Raw genomic sequence first — 24,578 nt, forward strand, 5'->3', positions numbered from 1 at the left:
AGTCTGATGGGGAGTAGTGGTAGTGGCGATATCATCCTTGATCATCTCTCACGATTTCGCCTGACTCAATCAAGTCTTTCAGCAACCATTCATCGAAAAATATGTCTTGCCAATCACTGCGATCCTCTGGCTTCCAATGCAGCATTTTTCTTTTGAACGTCAGAAAATTATCCTTGTCTTGGCCCTCAAGACGCTGCTCGCAGCTCTCGAGACTTATATTTGGTATTGCTGTTTCATGTTTCCAATTACCTGGTTTCATGGATTAGGTCTCTATGAGGCTGTACAGAGTGGGCTGAGGTGAAACACCATCCTGATGCCAGTACTCCACGGCCTTCTCGGAGGCTCTGAGAAAGTCTACAGGAGGATTGCCTAAAATTGCCACCATCTGCGCAAGATGGTGGCTCTCCGAATACTGGCCCTTACGATTCTTAGCACTAAAAAGTATTTCTGGTTCGAATAGATCCCAGAGCTGTTTTGACATGTCAGCAATTACGGAACAGAAGAACAAAGAGATGTCAACACGTAAGAGCACCCGTGATAACGCGCTTACTGTCGTTGCAAACCCCCATTTGTCCACAGGGTAGCCCCACTCAATTCCTAATACCACTTCGGGCGCTTCATACACACCCGGCATGATAAGTCCAGTGTGTGTGGGGTTTCCAAATCGGGCCTCGCTAAAGTCCGTCAAGGAAGGAAGTGCTTTTGTCAACGGCATCGGCTGCGAGACATATGTAGTACGATCTGGGAGCTCTTTCGCCGGCATAGGGCTATTGACTGCCATTTCTACAGGTGTATCGAGGACAGAAGTATCATGAATGCCTAAGAGCATATTTTTAGGTTGAAGATCTAGGACTATAAGCGATGGCTATGCAGTGCAACACCTCGATGCTTTTACCTGTATATATCACGTTGGCGTCTTTGTGCAAAAAGTCGAGTGCGGACAATATGTGACGCTAGATCTGTCGCACCAAGTCCTCGTCGAACTTTCCTTCAGCTGTCAGATCCCTCAGCTCGTCAAAATTAATGCCAAGTGGTTCGTGGACAAGAGATATATGCCTGCCATCAGGGCCGTCGATCTCAAACGAGTCAAGAAGTTTCCTAACATGGTGACGACCATCGTTGCACGAATTTATACCTTGAATGTGCTGATATATACCAAGCTCGCGTTGTCTTTTCGAGCTGTTCACATAGATCTACAGAGTGGCATTTTTTTGATCTTGAATAGATCGCGGCAAAGCCAGACAGTTGATGCTGATCCATATCCAAGTTTGCCGATAATTTCGTACCGGTCCTTTATGAGTTGACCGATCTTTACGGGGAAGAATTGTTCTGTTCTGTGTCCACGAAGAGTCTCTTCTTCAATGAGCATCGAGGGATTAAGCCGGTCAAGCATCTTGCTGGAGGATGCCCATCGATGGCGCACATTATATCGCGGATATGATCTGCAGATCTGACGTGGCACCAAAACACGGTACATCGGTTGGTTCTGGTGCTTGACACAACTTTGCTGGAAGATGGGGCAGATCTACGCGTGGGCTTTGACTCACGGATTCGAGGATCGCGGGGGCGCGGCCGGAAGCAATTTTTGGTGCCTTGACGCGTCGCAGGACTTGCACTGCTGTATGAGATGGTCCTCTTCATCAATTCGCCACACGCGCCAGAATCATTCTACCTGAATTTCAAGAGTTCTTATTCACTGGTCCCGTCGCCAGCGGCACACCAACAGGCTGCCGCCTTGTCTGGCTGCGAGCAAAGCACCAATATGGGGCAATTGCAAGATACCAGCGATAGCCGCGACAGTCACAGCTCATTCTGCGACATGAACATGCATTATGTTTCTGTTCACAACATGAAAATTTCCAAGGGAATCGCAAGTTGATGGGGTGGTAGCAATGTAATGCGCGCGTCTGATGTTAGATTCGCTACAATGCGCAGTGGACCTTGCTATCTATCACAGTCGCTATATCTTTGTAGACCTCTGAGCTGTCTCTCTCATGGAAAACCTTATAGCGAAACAGAACAGATCGATAAACAATATAACTCCAGATGATAGGAGGTATACAGTATAACTGATCTTCAAGTAGATAGCAAAACGCCGACTCACATGGTATTAGAGCGAAAACTTCTGTGCAAGGCGCTTTTCGGTATCGCATACTGATATATTGCGTCTGAACATGAACCACTCTCACAACAAGACAATGCCAATGGAGACCATGTCCCTTAAACGATACAGGTGGTCCCATACAAAAGCCTGGCTGCGGATTGTGCGGCAAGCCTTCAAATTCTTGTGATCTACTCGGTATGAACATTAGGGAAAGCAACTTTACCACTTCAATTATGCAATCTTTGCCTGCGCTAATCTCACACCTTCTCAATGTAAGTGTGTCCTTCACCCTTGGACATTGCTGAACCTCGTCTACCCTTGTGCCCATAGATAGATCCGGTCAAAGATTGTCTCCGGCCGGTTGAATGCTGCGCTAGTCGTTCGCGGACCTCGGGGGAGCGTGCAAAGAGAATGTCAATCTCTTCTAAGGTTTTGCCAGTCGCTAGTTGGACGCGGTCAGCACTGATCTCATATTTGACGACCGTGATGCATGTAGCTGCATGAAAACTTTTGGAGTAGCGACTAACTTTCAGGGCAAAGGAAATAGACGTAGGCTGCAGCAAGGAAGCAGCAGAGCAAGGGCCAGATGAAAATCTTCGGACCGACAGCGTTGATGCCAGTCCCACCTCCAAATACCATTACCCAGGTTGAGAACCATTCACCGGATGCACCAAGACTACCAGCGATGTGTCGATATTTCAATGGTGCAATTTCAGGTCCGTAGACCCAGCATGTTCCGAGCCAGCCAAAGGCGAACACAACTTCGTAAAGAATAATTATGACCACGGCTGCCCAATTGGTACCAGTATTGGTAAGATGAGGCGGCAAGGTGGTGAGTACGATGTAGATGAGCATACAAATGCCACAACCAAAAGCAGACCTTAGATGGCGAAAAATGGTCAGCGAGTCACTTCATGGCTAAATAAGACTGTGGAACGCTTGGAGACTGTGTGAGGGCACTAGCGCGTTCATACTTACCAGATCATCATGGCCCGGCGCCCGACCTTTTCAATGTACCAGATGGGAGGGTATGATGCGATTGCAAAGGCAGTGTTGAGCACACCGGCGAGAATTCCGGATAGCAATGGCGAGTAGTTAAGGTTGGTGAAGATCTGAGTGCTGAAATAAACAAGCATGTTGATGCCCAGAAATTGTTGTGCCTAATGATTTGGATGATCAGCAGATATATGTGAAAGTACGATACTCACATTAAAACCTACCCAATTGATAAGAAAGGATGTGCGGAGACGACGTCCAAACTGAAGCTCCGTGGTGTCCCATACCAAGCACCACCAGTTGAAGTCTCCTTCATCGTCTTCATCCTTTAGAGATCCAAGAATCTCGGATCTGACAAGCTGGACGGATGGGTGGTCAATCGGTAGGCAATGAAGACGAGCCAGCACATCATCGCCTTTGTCGTAGTAATCGCGCGCATAGTACCAACGAGGCGTATCAGGTAACATGAACAATAGAATTGCAGAAAAGCACGCGAAGCAGCTTTGCATCGCTAATGGGATACGCCAGAGCCAAGGATGGCGGTCGAGACCTTGTACGAAGCCTAGATCGATCCAGTAGGCCAAAGCAACACCTGTGATAAGGAGCGCAAGCTGGTATGATACTTCGGGTCCTCGTTCTGAAGCTTCCAGCGACATCTCAGCCTAGATTACTAGTTAGTGAGTAAGAAACGCGAGGGCAGATGAGATGATAAGTCAGACCATGTAGGTCGGAACAGCTGAAGCAATGCAGCCAATGCCAGAGCCTGTGACGATTCGCCCGACGATAATTTGGCCAACAGAATAGGTCGAAGCTTGCAGGAGAGCGCCAATATTGATGAGAAGGCATCCAATGAGGATCGTGCCCTTCCTGCCCACTTTCATACCAAAAGCGCTTACGAAGAGTGACATGATTGCAGCAGCGAGGTTGTATATGGATGCAATGATAGGAATAATGAATGGACCTGTTGGATTTCCGATAGCATCTCGGAATTGAGGCGTCTCTTGAATACCACCGAGGACTCCTGCAAATTTGATCAGATAAATTCGGTACTGGAAGAACGACACGAGCTCACCAGCGTCCCATCCATAAAGCATGAATGCAGAGCCACATGCCGCGCTCATGATGCGGTAGAGCGTCTTACCCTGGACTCTGTCGAGAGCGCCAAACATCCCCATAGTGTACAATGAAGGGTCAATATGGAGGTAATCACAAAGAATTCCGATGATCCCGATTCGAGAAGAGCGGCGGCGAGTTCATGCACATCTGGTCCTGGTGACATCGAGGGAATGGTCTCAGACCTTATACTCCGTACTCCACTACCCCACAACTTTGTACCCCAGAGTTGTATACCCCATATTGCAAGCCGACAAAACTTGATACTATACCATGTTAACGGGGGCAACACGTGCAGAGGAGTGGACGGAAAAAGAAAGGTTGACCACAAAACAGAAAAGCGTGGAAGCGGGGCGCGTATCGTTTCCCCATCAGGTCCACCGCACTGAAAAGACAGCGAAGGTTATAGAGACCCTGTACGACTTCGTCCACTCCTTGCTAGCGAGGGCACCATGTCGTTGTCAATGTCGAGGCAGGAACCGAGATCCGGTTGTCGTCTGATGCAATCTTGTGGGTCTTCACAAGCGTGGAGCAGACATAGAGAGGGTACCGTGTTCAGCGCCTAAAAGGCCTATTCTGGCTTTTACTTTCGCCAGTGATACACATCAGATTGCACCGCACTGCGATGATCGTATCTCAAAGCCTTCCAGTTGGACGTCACGATTCTAGAGCTATAGAATGAAATGTGAGATAAGATTTGACTCCCTTCCATCCAGCAATCTAGAATTACTACTCAAAGTCTGGCCGGGTGTTACTTATTCCCCGCACTTCCTCTTGAGGCACATTAGGTTAAACGCCACGTTTCAGCGACATGATGATTCCGGATGAGGAGATTTTAGACGCTGGGCTTGACAAAGGCTCTAAAGGTACTAGTCGTCCGTTCGACAATTGGTCCGGGAATGCTATTGCCTGGTCATACTTGTAGTACTGGTAAGCATAGGGTCCGCCCTTCACGAGTTTCGAGATTCGTGCTACTTAACGTACAGTCTCGTCGTAGCGTATTAGGTGAAAATTGTATTGGGGGGTTGAAAAGGCAATCCACAAGGCTTTCGTGACCTCATGATCTGCATCCGGAGATAAAACCGATTCGATCTCAGTGACAGCTGAGATGCATGAGAATGAAACAACCATCCCAGACGAACAAAACCCATCACTGGATCCCGTGCAAGGGATCAATGCCACTTGGTAAGGAACTGATACTAGCAGACTCGTCCCTAGGCACCCATGTATAAGAACCCAAACGTGTACACAAGAGCTTATAGTGGAAGCAACTGGTGGGTAAAGTGGTACGAGTGATGGATTCTCCCAAACATGCTGTGCTCTGCCAAAAAGAAAGAGCTTGTACACTAAAAGAATCAGCCGATTACTGTAATACTCAAACTAACACTGTTGTCTAGCTGTGCTTTTCAACAAATCCCAAGACCTTCTTCACAAAGTCCTGTGGGTTTTCCTCAGCAGTCCAGTGCCCACTCTGATCCACAGTCACAATTTCTACCTTGTTATAATACTCGCGAGTCTGCTCCTCGGCCACCGCAAGCAACAGACTCATCTCTCCACACAGGGCGGATGCAGGCATTTTCAGCTTTCCACCTTCCTTCAACATCGCTTGGTTGTCCTTTGCATCTTGGGGGAATGCGCGATAAAGCTCGAATCCAGCTCTCATGCCACCAGGCTGGGCAAAGCTAGCGGCGTAGTGGTCTACATCTCGCGGCGTGATACCGACAGGGTTGAAGCAGAGTCGGTCGTAGAAGTGCTTGATATAGATCTTCTCCTTGCCTTGAGTGAGTAGTTCAGGAAGGTCAAGTTGTTGTTGGAAGGTGAAGTGCCACATTCCAGGGGAGTTCTTGAAGCCAGACTCGTATGGTTTTGCGCCCGGTAGGGGGCACTCACCAAACATGACCGACCGGGTATGGTTAGGGTGAGACGCTGCATAGGCGTGTGCGACCATGCCACCGATATCCTGACCGACGACATGGATAGGGGATTTTATGCCCAGGTGATCGTAAGCTACTATGTACAAATCGTTGGCTACAGTCACTTTGTCGTAACCTAGCTTAGGGTGCGACGAGTCTCCTGCTCCACGGTAGTCTGGGGCGATGACCCTGTATCCAGCCTTGGCGAATGGAGTGATTACGTGCCGCCATTGATACGAGGTGTTCGGATAACCATGAATGAGCAGGATGACTCCCTTTTCGGTCCCACTAGAAGATGGACAGTCAATGTAGTGTATTCGGACTTCTCGAGCATCATCTACGAATGCATGGCCGTGTTTCCAAGTCTTATCCTCGATTTCGGTTGGATTTATAGACGGCATGTTGGGTCAGATTGACAAGCTGTGATTGATACGTGATTCGAAAATCAACAATGGCAAGATCCAGCTTTTGAGGTCTCAAGTTTGCAGCCTGTACCCCGCACATCACTTTTTTGAGTTCGGTGCCATGTGGATAACATTTAACGAGCTCAAGTAGCACCGATGACTCTGGATACGAACAAGCGCTGATGACGCGCGATCGTTTAGATGCTAGCCATGTTGGCAGCTACCCCGCAATGTTTCGAGGATCTCGACAATCTTCGCGCAAGGCATTTTCGTTACAATTCGATCTACCTTACGGTATACTGTACCTGAAATAAGGTACATCAGATACGGTATAGAGAGGAAAGCACCTGCCTCGATGTGGGAGACAACCGGCACAACACCGGCAATGTCCTGCATCTATATAGTGGGGCTTTTCTCCACTCCTCCATCATTCCGAGATATCCATGATCATACTATAATCTCCTGCTTTTGCCCTGCATCATCGCCCCTGCGCCTACATCGTCCCCGCAGTAATTATGTCATCAGGTATCTTACTGTACCTGTTCGCGTGTCGGGTGAATCTTAGTGCCGTGTGACTTCTGAAAACCCCGTTGAAGTACTTCTTCATGTGGTTTCTTGCACCGTTTCACGCGGCTTTCTAGAACTGGTTCAGGCTGAGGATGACAAAAAATACAAGAGACTGGTTCTCTCATACCTTATGGTATTCAAGGCTGTGCGGATATGGACTGTTCATATAGATACATTCTAGCCTTTCCATATGTGGAAATTCGTAGCGCGCGCTACACCCTAAATTTCCATCCTCGGCACGTTAAGGTACTTTAGTCGCACTCTTCATTGCTCCAATGTGGACCCCGCATATGGACTTGATCAAACGAAGCAGCTGTCCCACGTAAAACTTCGCATAAGAAGCGCACTTCCGGGTTGTACAGCAACGTATCTCTAGAGCATTACTCGTATAGCTTTCAGAATATTCGTTTGTTTTTTGTGCAGATGAACTCCGTCTCACATATACTTCTAGTGCTTAGTAAACCATGTCTGAGGAAGTGAGACGATTCAAGGTCGTTATCCCCGAAGAGGAAGTCAAGAGATATTATCAGAAGATCAGAGATACACGAGTTCCTACCAAAGATATCGTTCCTGATGCTGGGAGTGACTACGGCTTCACCACTGAGTGGGCGACTGATCTTTACAGTGCATGGGCGGAAAAGTACGACTGGCATTCTGAGCAGAAAATCATAAATCAATGGCCCCATTTCATCACAGAACTCGAAGGCATAGACATACACTTCATCCATCAACGCTCTCAGTCGCCTGATGCGTACCCGCTCCTGCTTGTCCATGGTTGGCCAGGTTCCTTCTACGAGTTCAGCCGTGTCATCAATCCTCTGACGGATGCCAACTCCTCGCTGCCTTTTCATTGCGTCGTGCCTAGCCTTCCCGGATTCTGTTGGTCTTCTGGTCCGCCGCGCGGCTGGACGTTACAGGATACAGCGCGCATATTCGACGCACTAATGCGCCGCCTGGGTTATGAGACGTTTGCAGTCCAGACGGGCGACTGGGGCCACTGGGTCGGGCGCGAGCTCGGTGCTCAATACACCGACTCTTGCAAAGCCGTACATCTCAATTTTGCGCCCGCACCTTTGCCTGAGGGCGCGAAACTGACGGAACGCGAGGCCAAGGTCCAGGGCAGGGTCGACGATTGGCTCGAGAACCATATGGGCTACGCTATCATGATGCGCACACGTCCGCATACTGTTGGATGGATGTTGCAAGACAATCCTGTAGGGATAATGGTCTGGCTGGGTGAAAAATACAATGAAGCTGCCCATCCAAAGAAACAACAGCTGGACGAGTGGAAAACGCACATACTGACAACAGTGTCCCTCTATTATTTCACTAATTGTATCATGACATCGAGCCTGCCGTATTATGAAAATGTCCGGCATGAGAAATTTGCCCAATTTGCAATGAGACCGAAAAACAGGATACAGTGTCCATTTGGATATACAAGTTTCTACTGGGACACGGAGCCAAGTTCAAAGCGAGCAGTCGAGAGGACAGGAAACTTGGTTTTCTATCGGGAGAGAGATGATGGTGGACATTTTGCAGCTGTCGAATCTCCAGAAGGGATCGTCGAGGATGTAAGAGAATTGGTTAGGATAGCACTAGGTAGTTAGGTAGATAATTAAACGCAGTTCTTTCAGTGGGCTACAATGCTATCTGGATGAAAACGAAACAAGAATGTGCAAAGATCTGAGATTACATGGTCTAGGCCTTGCTGCTTGGCGGTCCCCAGATATCACTCCATGATCCCTTGGCATAACTAAGTTGGCTGTACTCTAATGCGACGTCGCCTCCTCGTTTACGTAAATTCAGAAATCTCTACGAGGCTAGCCACTCTTATTCCTGAACTCGCTTGGCAATATTTGAAATGTACCTACCTTATGGTTCTCCATGTATCTTGCTGCATTCCAATTCAGTGCATTCAGTATATCATGAGTGGAATAAATCATCTTAGAAGTAGTCGAGGATGGAATTGGCGTCCTCGATAGACTTGCCAGGAAACTTGCCGTTCTTTGGTGCGACAAGGGAAAATCTACCACCTTATAGGTCGATAAATCCTTCTGTGAGCAGTGTATACCAAGATACTGTTGCCCGGTCTCCGTTGTCGGCTAGGACGACCCACATAGCGAAACGTGCACAAATAGTTTCACACCTTGGATCACTACATCTATTGTTCTTCCCCTCATTCTGACACTCTGTCTCGCTGCGTACATCCTTGGTTTCAAGATAGACTGCGCAATGAACGACAAACACCCCAGGGAGATCTTTGACGATGATGATGTCGTAGATTATGACAAGACGAGTCAGCAAAGTAACGATGTCGTCCGCGATGCAGTCTTTGGTGAGCTGAATGAAGATGGACCAAATTATAGAGACGTAAGGCGTATGACGAGACCCACTCAAATCCATGTCAGCTGAAGCAATATCAGGTTGGATGGTTGGGCACAACTGCTCTCATGCTCAAGACAAACCTTGGTCTCGGTGTGCTCTCGATTCCAGCAATCTTTGATACGCTTGGCATGATTCCTGGCATCATCTGCATCATTGTTGTCGCCTTCATAACAGGCTGGTCGCAGTACATGATCGGGGTGTTCAAATGCCGTCATCCCGAAGTTTATGGTATCGAGGACGTGGGTGGCATACTGTTCGGACCTATCGCTCGCGAGATCCTCGGTGCTGCATTTTTCATTTGTGAGTGACTATACTCTTATGAACCTGCACAACATCCAACAGCTGATTATCCCTGCAGTCTGGATCTTTGTCTCTGCTTCTGGAATGCTCAGCGTATCAATTGCTCTGAACGCATTGTCGACTCATGCTACTTGCACTGCTGTATTTGTGGTAGTTGCGGCCATAATTGCTTTCCTTTTTTCTAGCATTCAAACACTCGGCAAAATCACTTGGCTCGCGTGGCTCGGAGTAGCTTGTATCATCACTGCGAGTATGACAGTGTCCATCCATTGACTTGCTGGGCAGTCGTATTGACGTCTAGCAGTTCTTACTCTCACAGTCGCCGTTGGTGTGCAAGGGCGACCTGATGGCGCTCCTGTTCGCGATGGTCCATGGAGATCCGACTACAAGCTTTTTGCTACTCCATCTTTCACTGATGCTATATCTGCTTGCGGTTCGCTTGTCTTCGCCTTCGCTGGAACGCCAGGATACTTCAACATTATATCCGAAATGCGTGACCCCCGCGGGTACACTCGAGCTGTAATGATCAGTCAGGGCTTTATCACGGCACTCTACATAGCGATAGGCATCGTTGTCTATTATTTCTGTGGATCATATGTCGCATCGCCTGCGCTCGGCTCAGCCGGCACGACCATGAAGAAGGTCTGTTACGGTCTTGCTCTTCCCGGCCTGCTGGTTAGCACTATACTTCTATCCCATGTAAGCAACTTTTCCGCCTTTGATCGCACCTACTGGCATTTCTAACTTGCTCTTCCACAGCTGCCAGCAAAATTCTTGTTCCTCCGACTTCTTCGTGGCTCGAGGCATCTCACATCCAACTCCAAGACTCACTGGATGGTGTGGCTTGGCTGCACACTGACCGTTATCATATGCGCATACGTTATCGCCAGCGCCATTCCAATCTTTGATGGTCTCATTTCGCTGATTGGCGCCCTTTTTGGCACCTTTTTCAACTTTCATCCGTTTGCTCTTATGTGGTACTATGACAACTGGCGCGAAGGCAAGGCTCAGAGGCGGCCAAGATGGATCCTTTTAGCTTGTTGGAGCTTTTTTGTCATTGCCATCGGCTCGTTCTTGCTCGTCGCTGGAACATACGGGTCAATTGTGGGGATCATCGACTCTTACCATGCAGCGGGCGGGTCAAGGCCGTTCTCATGCGCCGATAATTCGCACTCAGTCTAAGTTCAATATGATGAGCCATACATGCTTGGCACAACCCCAGATTATTTTACTGCTCACAACGGCATCCGAGTGGCGCATAATCTCTTGTGTACGAACCGTGCTTCTGGCAAGCTGGAAGCATGTGCACATCTTCGAATTCTTCTGATTGCAAAGTCCGATCCTGGAACTGGTGAATGCCGCAAAATTCCAAGCTCTGTTGAATGCTTTCTGAAAAATTCCAAGCCTCGACATCACCATCACCAAGATTCGCAGAATTCCTCGTGGTACTATGACGGGGGAAAGATCGCTTCCATAAGCAATGCGGCACCACTCCTTACGACTGTGTCGGTCCCTCAAGTGGTTTATCATGGAGCAATGGCATTTCAAGGCGTTGGACGCATTATTTGACCTCAACAACATTTGGGTAGGAAATTATCGCAATAGAAAGACGAGTAAATCTTGCTTCTTTCTTTTCGATCATGCCTCATGGTCAAAGTTCACATGAATGAGTCGTACCCGTTGGTTCTACAATCCAGATTCTACCGAATGAGGAAGATCTACATGTGTGATATAAGTTGCTGGCGGTCATTACGAGATCGATTGCATAACGAGCGGGTACTTTGCTTGTACAGACCTTCCGATGAAGGGCGCACATTAAGCGAGGCCACAGCCTGCAATCAATTACACGATATATGACATTCACTCAGCAACCTAAATGCAAGCTCAGTAAGAAGGTTCAGCACCACGAGCAAGATGCAGGCGTGCAATTATTGTGCCATCGTCTTGGCCACATTACACTAGAAACCACACATATGTCTGAATTGTGGAGGCTCTTTTTCTCGGAGCAAAGAGGGTATTCTATAGTACTTAGCGAGGCAGTAAAGGTCGGATTTCTTCGTAGACATGGGACCATCTGACGCACCTTCTAATGCTCTTCAGCATACAGCTCACTACACAGCATATCGAGTTCCGTGAGTCAGAACGCCCGGGATGTGTCATACTTATAAGGCTAAGTCAGTATCATCGCCACGAATACATATGCAAGCGTACAGACTGTGAAAAACTTGTGCTATAGGTCAAGCAGCTGATAAGTCCATACAACTAAACAGTTGTCATGTTCAGTGCATCTAGCACACATCTGCGAACTTTTCCCTATTGCTCGTTATTGATGCTGAGATTGGCCAGAAAAGATTGACCAGAGTGTATTATCATGTAACTTCGACAACTCTGCATTACATAAGCACAAACTTTACTTTGCGCGCTCTAGATGTCTCTACGTCCATATCTCAGGGTCTTGTATTCCTGATTGAAGATTAGTATTTTGAGGTTATAGGCCAATCTACCTTATTTATAGGATGGGAGCACCGCCACAGTGGCTTAAGCGAATGGCGCCTGCTTAGCACATTCATAGTCAACGTGCGTCTATGGAGTACTGTAAGTAACGTCTCGCCAAGAACGATTAGTCAGGTCGTATCAGAGTACCTACCCTATCATATTAATCCAACTTCCGGTTGATCCGGAAAGATCCGGGAGAATTTGTTCGGCTGCTATCCGATGATCTATTTTAAGATAGTTCCCAGCCGGCCTGATCTAGTCAGGTTTCTGCCACAGAGACACTGAGACAAGCTGATTGTTACTCCATACGCAGCATCGTAGTCATGGTAGGACTAGCATTCTGGACGATCATTTATGCATTGAGCACTACCTGGATCGCGATCGTTGTAGTGTTTCGTATCATCAAATGGAGTGTGCTTCTAGCAGGGGTACGGTGAGAGGCACTGAGCAATCAGCTGAGATGATTTGACCGTAATTAACTCTTTCACACCCCAGGAGGATAAGATGAGGTAAAACCGAGTTCAAGCACTCACTTCTGCAAATCTTCTATCGCACATCTTCTGTGTGTCATATGCTCCGCGCTATGTTGTTTGAGCGATCTCTTTCAGATGCCGCCTTCTCTTCGCTCGTGACATATGCGGTTCTGTTTCTAGTTGCAGTGTTCTCGCTGCATGCTGTCTCATTGCGTGACCCGACCTCTCTATTCTTCAACCCTGATCGCGCCTACGAGCCTTCATATTCTGCTGTACGGCAAGAGGAGGCTGAAGCATTCGTATTTGCTGCACAGAATGCCTCCCTTGCCAAGGTCGATAATGGGCATGGTCTCCAGCAGAAAAAGCTCTGTGCGGGCATCCCTTCGGTAGCAAGAGATGGAGCATCATATCTTCGAACAGCAGTCGAATCACTGATCGATGGCCTCACCGCAGAGGAACGTGACAGCATTTATTTCATAGTTTTCATACCTCACACCGATGCGACCATGCACCCGGCTTATCAGGAAGACTGGCTCTCCAGTCTTTTAGACCGAATACTACTGTATGATCCACCAGAAGACAAGATGCAGCACATCATAAGTCTCGAAAGAGACGCAGGGCTATTCAGGGAAAAGGGCCTTCTCGACCACACCTACCTTCTGAAAGCCTGTTATGCGAAAGAGACGCCATACGTTGCAATGTTCGAAGACGACATCCTCGCCATGGATGGGTGGTACCATCGCACGCTTGCCGGGTTGGAAGAGGCCGAGTCTAGATCGGCACGGAGTAGGACTTCGCGTGACTGTAAGTAACATTTTGCGCATTAAGCCCGTGACGCCATGTTCAGCTGACGTCTCACGTTGAAGTTCTTTACCTCCGCTTGTTCTACACCGAAGAATTCCTTGGTTGGAATAGCGAACATTGGCGAATCTACCTTTCCTGGTCGCTGCTGACAATGACTGTGCTGGTTACCAGTCTATCTTTGGTTCGATGTATCTTTCCAGCAGGTAGGAAGGTGCTGAGTCAACAGGTACCTTACATCATTTGCGGCGTATGTCTACCTTTGTCAATTCTCCTCTTCTTTGCCGCTGGCAAGGTGACCGTCCTACCTTTGCCGATCGGCATCAACGAGATGAATAACTATGGCTGTTGCTCACAAGGATTGGTTTTTTCACGATCCAAGGCTGAAGAACTCAGCGCATGGTTCGAAACAAAAAAGATCGGCTTCGTAGACATGCTTACAGAAGAGTATGCGGACCAGTATGATGAGCTCCGCTGGGCATTGACGCCGAGTGTTGTTCAACATATTGGGCGAAAGAGCTCTAAAGGAGACGACTTCGGATCTGCTGCCAAGCATCATAGGTCTGTGGCAGAGAAGTTATGGAATTTCGCTTTTGAGAACAACAACGCAGCTGTTTTGAAGCAAGAGCATCTGCATGCTGTTGAGCAGAGTCCGTTGGCTTACATTACCGAGCACACATCTCTGTCCTGACATTCATACCTACCTGGCTTATCGTAATCAGACCTCTATATCTTTTCAGTGCTCTAGAGGATAACATCATGTTCTTTGCAGAAGTCTATTATGAACAACATACTCTCCTTATGTATTGGCAGGCGCATGGAGCTTCATCGCGACTTAACGCTTCGGCCCCTTATCACAGCGAACAGTATGATTCGGACGAAGCTGTTCACTGTGGAGCGGAGTTTTGTCCGGTGTGCGACGGCTCATGTTATGTGGGCGACGTGCTTTGCTGGTCGATCATGCGCGCAAATTGTACAACACACCCTGATCCTGCTCGGACTGGATTTCTTGCTAATTTGAAGGTAGCTACATCAGAAAATTGAGTCGAGATGGAGATCTAGTACAACATACAATCTTGTAGATGTCTATAGAGGGCGCATTGTCTCAGATGCGTCTGCTCGCATAACACTTGCTCGTCTGTAAGTACAGATGAGTCATAATGGCCGATGCGCACGGTCAACGCCCAGCAGTTCATATGGATAGCTTGCACGACATTGTACAACAGATTAATGATAAAGATCGGATCGAAGCAGGTCGAAGACCGCACGACGAAACTTGATCTGTTAGCAGCGCTCCTCTGGAAATGGTATAGGGATTCAAGTAATATGACGGAACCACGTCATGTAGTTCTGCTCGGGTGTAGAAGACTTATGACAGCCACGTATGCACTGAATTTCGACTTTGTGGCAAGATGTATAATACGGTAATACGGTCATACGGTAGCTCTGGCTCCATATCACTGAGCATCTATCTTGTATCTGTTGATAAGAGGTAGGCTTAGTCGTGGGGTCACGCAGCCAAGCTCTTGGATAACCAAGCTCTCGGAAGCTCAACATCCTCTTTTGGTCCTCCACCCAACCCGACCGTCTCTTCACCATCTCAAGATATAGCCTACACGTACTTAGTAACACTGGCTCCAACCCTTATCCACCATGACGTGTAGTTCTGTTTGTTGCGGTCGGTCCGCAGATATAGCGGAGGAAATTTGTCCAAGTCTTGATCGCGGCACGAAGCACAGCTCAGGCGTAGATCGTAGTCAATCGAACGGAAGCAGAACCACGACTGAGGACAGATCGTGTCTCGCTGAGGTTCCTGTACATTGCGCGTCGCGATTTGAGGCAGCGTCTGCAGCTACTCCATCTCGAAGCATAACTTGCTGCCCTGCAAGAGATACCCTTAGATATGACGGCAGTCATCACGGGACTACTCCTGAATCTCCTACAGGCTGCCACGAAGTCGATACTGAAGTTTTCACTGGAGCCGAAGACGATGACTCTATATATAAGGCCAACGTCACTGATACTGTTACAGCGGATGGAGACGATAATAGCATGTCAACTACACCTTGTGGTGTACCTAAACCCGAAAAGAAATGTAGTAGCGCCGATGCTGGTAGCAGCTGCTGCAGGCCTATAGCCCCGAACGTCATCAGTATTCAGGATATGTCAGCATCTGAGAGCTCTCACTCAGCGAAGGCCACGGTGAACTTCGTCAAGTCAAGCGATGACCCCGTCGATAGATGTTGCGCCTCCGTGCCCGCAATGGAGATCTGGGCAACGCCCAAGGTCATGCTAACCACAGGTGACTCCGCGCTTGCATCCACGATGGGGAAACCTGGAAAGGACTCTACTCTCAAGTGTCCAGAGTCTCCGATTAACGAGCCAGGCTGCTGCAATGGTACTTCTTCACCATGTTGTGATGTATCCTGCATTGAACGCATCGCATACCGGGAATGTGCGAATGAGAAATCAGCAAACCAACACTCTGAGATGGTCTCAGGTAAGTTCCTCGTACATCAACCCGCCTGACATTGGATTTCATCAGACGCTGCGAAATACCTCCCGGGCCCGAGCTGACGCCAAGGTGCAGGAAAGAAGTCTTGCAGCCGACATTCTCGAAGGGCCAATATGAAGTACGCAAGGACCTTGGAAACTCTCGGTTGTATCTGCCGCGCTCTGTTGGCGCTTGGACAAGAGTCCTGTTGCGAATCAGGTAAACGCTCATACTTGCAAAAGAGGACCAGTTCCAATATGACACCTCGATGGCCTTCACTGTCTTCTTCAACTATCTGCTGTAGAACGGATGTCTCTCCAAGGCCGACCTCACAAAATGCCAGAAGTAAGCGCAGTCATGAGGGTAAAGCAGCGCCGCATCCTTCCGATGATTGTTGTCATAAATCTCGTACCAAGACTACCGTCGCTCCTTGTGCGGATGCTTGTTGCGACCAGGGCAAATGCCACACTACAGTGCAGACGTGCGGAAAGGCTTACTATAACTCCGAAATTGAACCTAACCAAGCAGAGCGAAATTCCCTTTGGTTTTCTCGCAACCCAGATCCTGAGAGGGGCTTGACTGGAAACGACAGCATAGTTCTCAGCATCTCCGGTATGACGTGTACAGGATGCGAGACTATACTTAAGCGAGCACTTACGTCGCTCGAAGCTGTCAAGGACCTCGAGACTAGTCTGGTACTTGGCCGGGCTTCCTTCACTCTAGACCCCAGTATCACATCAGCTCTGGAGGTCACGAAGTATCTGGAGAGAACCACAGATTTCAAATGTAAACAGATCTTCACTCAAGACTCTAGCCTCGACATAATTGTTTCAGGAGAACCAGAAAAACTTGTCGCACAAGATCGACCAGACGGTGTAACAGGAATCACTATTGTTGATCGTCATACAATACAAGTAGCGTTTGATCCTGAAGTCATTGGGGCCCGTAATCTCCTTGAGAGAGACTGGAATGGCCCGGTCCGTCTGGCCTCTCGGCAGGATCCCTCACTAGAATCCGCTGGCAGACATGTCCGCCATATCGGTTGCATGACTGTTCTCTCCGCGATCCTGACGATACCTGTTCTGGTCATGGCATGGGCTCCTATCCCAGAACGAGAGGTCGTGTACGGCTCAGCGTCTCTTGCACTTGCGACCATCGTTCAACTGGTCGTCGCAGGACCTCTATATCCTAGAGCTTTGAAAAGTCTGATGTTTTCGAAACTGATCGAGATGGATCTACTCGTTGTGCTTAGTACTACCGCTGCTTACGTATTCTCTGTCGTGTCTTTTGGCTATCTCGTTGCGGGAAGTCCACTTGCGACCGGCGAATTCTTCGAAACGAGCACTCTACTCGTTACTCTTATCATGCTTGGTCGCTGGATCAGTGCACTAGCCCGCCACAAAGCCATCGAGTCTATCTCGGTCACTTCGCTCCAGACGCCAACTGCTATGGTTGTAGATGCTATGTCGGGCAGTGAGCAAGAAATTGACGTCCGTCTACTCCAGTTAGGCGACATATTCAAGGTTTCACCTGATTCAAGAGTTCCAACGGACGGTACAGTGATCTCTGGCTCATCTGAGGTAGATGAATCGATGGTCACTGGCGAAGCCATACCAGTTGAGAAGTATGTTGGTTCCAGTATCGTCGCGGGTTCTATCAATGGCCCGGGAACGCTTATGGCCCGTCTCACGAACCTGCCAAATAACAACACGATCGCAGCCATTGCTACACTGGTAGACCAAGCAAAGTTTTCCAAGCCTAAGATACAAGAAAGTGCTGACCAGGTTGCGACATATTTTGTTCCACTCATCATCGCCCTGACAATCATAACATTTGTCACCTGGATCGGTGTTGGCATATCGCTTCGAGACCAATCAGGTAGCGAGGCCACTATTCACGCTATAACATATGCTATTACGGTCCTTGTCGTTTCATGTCCTTGCGCCATTGGTCTCGCCGTCCCAATGGTCATCGTCATTGCCAGTGGCGTTGCTGCCAAGCACGGTATCATCTTTAAATCAGCAAACAGCATTGAAATCGCCCACAAAGCCTCTCATGTTGTTTTTGACAAGACTGGAACCTTGACCCAAGGTAAACTTGCGGTCATGCACGAAGAGCTCACCGGAGATGATCCAGAGTCTCTTTCATCAGTGCTTCTAGGTCTCCTGGGTAGCATTAAGCATCCTGTCTCTGTCGCAGTAGTGAAGCATCTTGAGGCAAAAGGAGTATCTGCAGCGGCTGTAACTGATGCCAGAAGTTTGACCGGTAAAGGAGTGGAAGGCACCATATCGGGCAAGGTACTTCGCGCAGGAAACTCCCGATGGCTCGGAGTGTCTTTAGACCCTCGCGTTCAGTCGGTCCTCTCTTGCGGACATACAGCATTTTGTGTCACCGTAGATGATGCACTTTTGGCAGTATATGGTCTAGCAGATTCATTGCGACCTGATGCTTTCTCGACGGTCACCGAGCTACAGCGAAGATCAATCAGCGTTCACCTCGTTTCTGGTGACGACGATGCTGCTGTTCGCGCCGTAGCGGTTCAATTGGGCATACCCGCATCCAACGTTCTTTCTCGCTGTACTCCTGGGGACAAACAGGCATACATTCAGCGGATAACGGATGTTCCGAATTCAGGTCGTGGTCATAGAAACTCGAAAGAACCCATCGTCATCTTCTTAGGCGATGGATCCAACGATGCAGTCGCACTGGCCCAAGCATCTATCGGTGTCAACATGAGTTCAGGCACTGACATTGCCAAGTCAGCTGCCGACATAGTATTGATGCATCCCAGTCTTTCTGGTGTGCTTACAATAATTGCAGTCAGCAGAAAGTCAATCAACCGAGTGCGGTTCAACTTTGCTTGGAGCTTCATCTACAATTTGTTCGCGATTCTACTTGCCGCGGGCGCATTCGTCAATGCGAGGATTCCACCAGAATATGCAGGGCTGGGGGAATTGGTCAGTGTTTTACCTGTTGTTGCAGCCGCCGTGCTCCTACGATGGTCAAAGTTCCGAATTGTTTTATGATCATTTCTCAGGACTGATACAATCCTGCAACAATTCTCTGGGTAATCAAGCTACAGTTTGGCGATTAAACGTTGTCATTCTGTTCAGGTGTTATAGGAACAGGGGCAAATTCAACATTTGTCCTGCATGGTTGTCACGTGGGGCGGATCACGGTGGTGTTCCATGTCGGACCCCATCAATATGGGTATCCCTTAGGCGTTAGGTGAATTCATTCGAAATTGGTATCGTTGATACCTCGCATGATGTCGTGTCTTTTCCGATCGTGTCATGAACATGTGCAATTGCAATCATACAATTGAAGAGACTGGTGCTGATAGTTGGCTCGTTTATTCGTTTCTAAATGGACTGAATGCTAAGACAAATGAATAAGAACTCGGATCTCCGCGCTACCAAAGTCGATGCAGATTTAGTTAACAGCGTTGACGGGCTCGGGGCCGAGCTTCTCCCAGCTACCAGAGCCGTAGGTGCTGTCCTGCTGGCCGTGGAATTGTCCATTGACATCTGGAACTCCAAAGAAGGCACGGGTCTTATCTTGGATTCTGCGCAATATTGATAAGCAAATGCCGGAGACGACGGGAAACGATGCACTTACTGGTCAATGGTCATGACAGCGAACGGAGGGTTGGAGGTTTCAGCGTAGCCCCAGCTCACATGGTGGAGAGAACCGGATGTGCATGGCGCGTTCGCCCAGTTGCTCTTAGGACCTACGCCATTTGACTGAATGACGGTGCACTTGGTGCTGAAACCATCACTGGTCTTGATATCAAAGTTGTAGTCGCAACCAGAGCCGTCCTCGCCGCAGTCTGAGTTAAGGTTAGTAAAGTCATATGCGTGAAACTCGCAGGGAGAAACTTACATCTGCTGAGATTTTCGACAGTCCATGTACCAAGCTGGGGTGCAGCTTGACCAGCGGGCGAAGGAGTGGCTGCTGGTGTGGCAAGGGTCAAAGCACCACTAACTGCAATGCAAACAGCGCCGTTGGGGTAGCTGTGAGCAGGGTTACATGCGTAAGAGGTGCTGGAAGACGCAGCAGGTGTTGGTGTGACGAGAGACAGAACTTCATTGGTAGAGACACAGGCAGCTCCGTTGGGGTAGCTGTGCGCAGGATTGCATGCGTAGGCAGTGCTGGAAGTTGCAGCAGGCGCTGGTGTGACGAGAGATAGTGCTCCATTGGTAGAGACACAGGCAGCTCCATTAGGATAGCTGTGGGCAGGATTGCATGCGTAGCTGGTCGCTGCGGCAGGAGTAGGTGTGACTAGGGACAATGCTCCGTTGGTAGAGGCACAGGCAGCTCCGTTGGGATAGCTGTGGGCTGGGTTGCAGGCATAGTCTCGCTCAGCAAAGTTGTTTGGCAGAGCAAGAGCGCCTGAGAGGCCTCCAGTAATAGCAAAGGTAGTCTTCATTTTGTTGATAGAGGGGCTGGGTTTTTAGAGTGGAATGGTAATAGGTGTTGATAGTAGTGTTCTGATGAGAGGAGTGCTTGTGATGATATTGATGATATGTGATTCGGATGGTAGGATATAATATCAACTTGGAAGAGGTAGGATACTTATACCTGGAGAAGGCTTCTATCTCTTCGCATATGATCTCTATCACCGGCGCGTATGGTCTCTGCTCTCGCCACGATGACGATCTATACGAGACCTTAAGCACGAGAGTACTCAGAAGGGTTTGACTATTTCACGATGGTAGATCTTTTGTCATCGTATAGATGCTTCGCGACATCTTCGCAGACAAAGTGCCTGCTCGTGGTCAGACTGGAAACAAAGCCCGACGTCTTCGAAGTGTACAGTACAACGCGTTTCTATTCTTGTCTTATACGGGTCTTCAAGCGTCCCGCGAGAGACCAAGATGCCGACTTGGCACTTTAGATTTAACCTCGGCCAACTCTGAGTATGTTCTTCGAGGTGATCAGTGCCAGTGTATAGATGTTACGAGCACCTTGATGAACTCTACGAAAACAAAATTGCATACATTTCCCCTTGGCGAGTGACGTCGCTTGGCCGTTCGGGCCCGGATTCTCAAACTCTCGACAACGCTTCTTGATATTTCTAGTATCAGCAGCAACCAAAGTGACGCTCTATGCGATATCATCGATTCTGCACCAGCCAGTCGGTAGATCTGACACTTCGTGATTGACAATTGATCTGGTGCTGAGAATCTGTGGAACAATCTCCGCTCGAGCAGGACGAACACGATGGCCATCACCCAACCTTGTATAGAACAAAGAAGGTTTCCAAGCGGCATGTCAATTCCACAGTGGCTCTGTAGCCTGAATGGCTTTTCGCGATATTAATAGCATCAAATCGGCCTCACACTGAGACACTTTGTTTCAAAAAGATATCCATTAGCCTCACGACATTGAATGGCTACTACATGATCACTATGACAGAAGCATCCCTTATGTGCGTGTGGCCAATATCTCAACTCCCAGCATATTGTGTACGACAGCATATTCGTATACGAAGATGTAAGTTCAGAACGTGAATTGACATAACGTGGCTCGAAAATCCCAGGCGCTCTAGCACAATTAATCAGGATCAGGTAGAGTTGGCATTCATTCGAGGAAAGACTATTTTACTAGGTAACGTACCTCAGGAGATGCAAGCCCCGCTGTCGAGGTCCAATCTTCGTTTTTGTTGTAGTCCACTTTATGCTATCCTATAAAGGTGATGTCAACACCACTTGAAATTTTAGAAGTCACATCCAGGCGTCTACATTAATCATGAGGCAATACCCATCTTTTAGTGTGGTGTCTTTCGTGACTGAATTAGTCCACGTGCTCGTCACTACTACAAAACCTGCCGTCAAGCTATCGCTTCGTGTTCTAGAAAAGTCAGCGCGGCGACGCACAGTGCGTTGATGCCGGTCTCCATTGTAGGATGTATGACTGGCGCAAAGTTGGATGAATGGTTCATCGGTATGTCCTGAATCAGCCGGTTTTGCTCTCTCTTTCGATCCCACAAATCCTCGTCGACACCCCCAAAATGCCAGAATACGTAAGGTCGACCTTGGGATGTAGCTAAAATTGGAAAGTCTTCGGCAACTGTGGTTATCGGGATGTTGGGGTTGAAGGCTTCGGCGAAGAATTTAGTGAATGAATTTGCCACTCTCTTCGTGGTGATATCCTCATTATCCAACACTGGAAATGTACGGGACGGTTTGAACTCGGGTTTTCGTGGTGAGCCGCTTGCCTCGCACTCTGCCTCGACGATTCTTCTTACTGCTGCCATCAATTTTGCTCTGCTTTCAGGGTTGATGGAGCGGAAATCGATACCGATCTCTGCGTCGTCTGCGATCACGTTTTCTGTTTGACCAGCCTGTAAGCTGCCCACCGTGACGACAGCAACATCGTTAGGATCGATCTCCCTACTGACGATACCTTGTAGCCGCACAACGACGTGCGCAGCTAGTAGTGTCGGATCGATGGCTCTGTGAGGCTGCGACCCATGTCCGCCTCTCCCAAACAGTGTGATTTTCATACTATCTGCCGCAGCCATAAAGGTTCCAGTCCTCAATCCCACACTTCCTGCCCGCATGGCCATGATGTGCTGTCCAAAGACATAATCAGGCACTGGAACCTTGGTGTACAGTCCATTGTCGACCATGGCCTGAGCACCAGTTCCCCTCTCCTCGGCGGGCTGAAACAGCACGATCAATGTGCCGCTCCAGTGGTCCCGCATACGCACGAGTATCTCTGCAGCAGCAAGAAGACAAGTCATATGCATATCATGGCCGCAAGCATGCATGACTGGCTTCATGATGCCCTCGGCATCAGGCATCACAACACTACTGGCGTACGGTAATGACGTTCTCTCCGCAATTGGCAAAGCGTCCATGTCCGAACGTAGCATTATTGTCTTGCCGGGGCCGTTTTCGAGGACTGCGGCAAGACCATAGCCTCCAATTCCGGAGTGAATGACGAATGACTTTAGTCCTGAAAGATGCTCGATAATCGTCTGCGAGGTTTGCTTTTCCTGATTTGAGAGCTCAGGATGAGCGTGGAAGTGCTTGTAAAGAGCTTCATAACGTGCAAGATCTACTTGATAACGTGGCAACTGCTCCATGCTGCTGTTCTGCTGCATGATGTATCTTTTGACTAGCACCTGCTCGGACCCTTGTAGAGATCAATATTGCGTAAGATCTATTGTTTGTCTAATTCGTACTGTAGTTACGATTGCACGAAAGAGTGATTCGTGTCATTTGTCACACTCGACAAGGCGGGGTGGTGACTTTGCCCTGACTGTACAATCATCAGCTTATAGTGATGACTTCTGACTCGTATTATTTTAGCCTATTCTTCCTAGTGGCTCTTATTGCGGGGCATTTCATTTCCCTTGATGTAAGCTCGAGGTAAGGTACATGTGAAGTATTCTGCGGTTGCGCCGCGAAGCCATTTACCACCTCGAATGGATGTTCCTGTTACTGCTCAGTCATTAACTAGAACCTGTCCAGCAGAACTCTGCGCGCTCATTGCTTGATGCTCTTCATTTGCACAATTGGACTCCAGGCTTCGAAACACTGGTTGGCATTTGTACATGCTTGACTCACGACGATAGAAAGGCGAGACAGGTCTAAAAGGACCAACCAGACACTTTCCTGTAATACTCGAGGACTGAAAGCCCACTCAATATCACAATACTCTCCCAATATTCCCCTGCGTCGAACTGTTGGAGTTGAAACGTGCCTCTTTTGGACCCCATGGATAGATGGTGCACAAACCGTGCGACAACCTCATCGCTATCCTTTGTGACCATCTTGAGGTTGAAGAAGTCTGTGCGATTTGCACTCGCATCGCTCTTCTCAATCTTGTGGGTTCTCTTCCAGTAAAACTCCTTTCGTCCCAGTTCTCTTCCCAGATCTATACTCAATTCGAAGCAGTTCGTCATCCACTTCTCAAGACACCGGAGATCTTCCCAAACCACCGTCCCCGAGGATGTTGGGTCACCCATTCCAATATGTATAGGTGTCGATAATGAACTGAAGCAAAATTTACAGACCCCCACGACCCTGTTGGTGTCAGGACCAGTCGAGGTCACCCTGTTCAGTACAATGCCATATCGGCCTGCGCTTTTGGTCAAGTCGCTGAGGAGCCATGAGAGATCAACATTATAAGCCGGACGGTTTGAAGAAGTTTCGACGATTTCCGCCCTCGTTCGTCTTTTATTTGAAGAAGCGACATCAAAGGACTTGTAATGGTTCATTTTTGTTTAACATGTGAGGCTGTGTGTCGTTGTTCACCGGTTTACCACAGCCAGGTCTTGCGACACTTATATGCTGTGGGATTGTCTGAGAGCATCCTACAGTGCTCATGATCAATTCAGATACGAAGGAACTGTGATACAGGTCCGTACATGCTACAGTACTAGTAGATCCTATAGCATTGCATAAGGATGTTAGCGTAGGATTCTTGATACTCTACTCTCATCTTGGCATTACATCAATAAGGCAATACCAAGGCCTCTCGTTCTATGGTTCTGAGTCATAAGTGACAGAGCTTACA

General features: G+C 48.5%; 8 protein-coding genes across 9 annotated transcripts; 4 read left to right on the forward strand and 4 right to left on the reverse strand.

The window, feature by feature from the left end:
- Positions 1 to 262: 262 nt before the first annotated feature.
- Positions 263 to 781, reverse strand: AAFC00_003362 (uncharacterized protein; the record flags this gene model as incomplete). Its single annotated transcript, XM_069348451.1, has 2 exons — positions 263 to 469; positions 551 to 781. The coding sequence occupies 2 exons, from the start codon at positions 779 to 781 to the stop codon at positions 263 to 265; spliced, it is 438 nt and encodes a 145-aa protein (XP_069200633.1).
- A 1,580-nt stretch (positions 782 to 2,361) lies between these two features.
- AAFC00_003363 (uncharacterized protein) lies at positions 2,362 to 4,269 on the reverse strand (the record flags this gene model as incomplete). The annotated part of the gene is made up of 6 exons (XM_069342823.1): positions 2,362 to 2,546; positions 2,632 to 2,984; positions 3,083 to 3,264; positions 3,325 to 3,762; positions 3,820 to 4,121; positions 4,173 to 4,269. 6 exons carry the CDS (start codon positions 4,267 to 4,269, stop codon positions 2,362 to 2,364), a joined length of 1,557 nt encoding a protein of 518 aa, XP_069200634.1.
- A 1,337-nt stretch (positions 4,270 to 5,606) lies between these two features.
- On the reverse strand, positions 5,607 to 6,527 carry AAFC00_003364 (uncharacterized protein; the record flags this gene model as incomplete). The annotated part of the gene is made up of 1 exon (XM_069342824.1): positions 5,607 to 6,527. The coding sequence occupies one exon, from the start codon at positions 6,525 to 6,527 to the stop codon at positions 5,607 to 5,609; it is 921 nt and encodes a 306-aa protein (XP_069200635.1).
- A 1,034-nt stretch (positions 6,528 to 7,561) lies between these two features.
- On the forward strand, positions 7,562 to 8,707 carry AAFC00_003365 (uncharacterized protein; the record flags this gene model as incomplete). The annotated part of the gene is made up of 1 exon (XM_069342825.1): positions 7,562 to 8,707. The coding sequence occupies one exon, from the start codon at positions 7,562 to 7,564 to the stop codon at positions 8,705 to 8,707; it is 1,146 nt and encodes a 381-aa protein (XP_069200636.1).
- Positions 8,708 to 9,332: 625 nt separating this feature from the next.
- AAFC00_003366 (uncharacterized protein) lies at positions 9,333 to 10,967 on the forward strand (the record flags this gene model as incomplete). Its single annotated transcript, XM_069342827.1, has 5 exons — positions 9,333 to 9,470; positions 9,524 to 9,785; positions 9,844 to 10,035; positions 10,090 to 10,484; positions 10,545 to 10,967. 5 exons carry the CDS (start codon positions 9,333 to 9,335, stop codon positions 10,965 to 10,967), a joined length of 1,410 nt encoding a protein of 469 aa, XP_069200637.1.
- Positions 10,968 to 12,852: 1,885 nt separating this feature from the next.
- Positions 12,853 to 14,246, forward strand: AAFC00_003367 (uncharacterized protein; the record flags this gene model as incomplete). 2 transcript variants are annotated; one of them, XM_069342828.1, is made up of 2 exons in its annotated part: positions 12,853 to 13,558; positions 13,621 to 14,246. In XM_069342828.1, 2 exons carry the CDS (start codon positions 12,853 to 12,855, stop codon positions 14,244 to 14,246), a joined length of 1,332 nt encoding a protein of 443 aa, XP_069200638.1. The 2 variants fall into 2 exon arrangements, with proteins under 2 accessions (XP_069200638.1, XP_069200639.1); XM_069348452.1 differs by having other exon boundaries at positions 12,865 to 13,558.
- Positions 14,247 to 15,718: 1,472 nt separating this feature from the next.
- AAFC00_003368 (uncharacterized protein) lies at positions 15,719 to 19,075 on the forward strand (the record flags this gene model as incomplete). The annotated part of the gene is made up of 2 exons (XM_069342829.1): positions 15,719 to 16,055; positions 16,146 to 19,075. 2 exons carry the CDS (start codon positions 15,719 to 15,721, stop codon positions 19,073 to 19,075), a joined length of 3,267 nt encoding a protein of 1,088 aa, XP_069200640.1.
- A 406-nt stretch (positions 19,076 to 19,481) lies between these two features.
- AAFC00_003369 (uncharacterized protein) lies at positions 19,482 to 20,478 on the reverse strand (the record flags this gene model as incomplete). The annotated part of the gene is made up of 3 exons (XM_069342830.1): positions 19,482 to 19,614; positions 19,668 to 19,878; positions 19,932 to 20,478. The coding sequence occupies 3 exons, from the start codon at positions 20,476 to 20,478 to the stop codon at positions 19,482 to 19,484; spliced, it is 891 nt and encodes a 296-aa protein (XP_069200641.1).
- Positions 20,479 to 24,578: the final 4,100 nt, after the last annotated feature.

This window comes from Neodothiora populina (genome assembly GCF_041146345.1).
Source record: "Neodothiora populina strain CPC 39397 chromosome Unknown canker_contig_16, whole genome shotgun sequence".
Taxonomy (NCBI): Eukaryota; Fungi; Ascomycota; class Dothideomycetes; order Dothideales; family Dothioraceae; genus Neodothiora; species Neodothiora populina.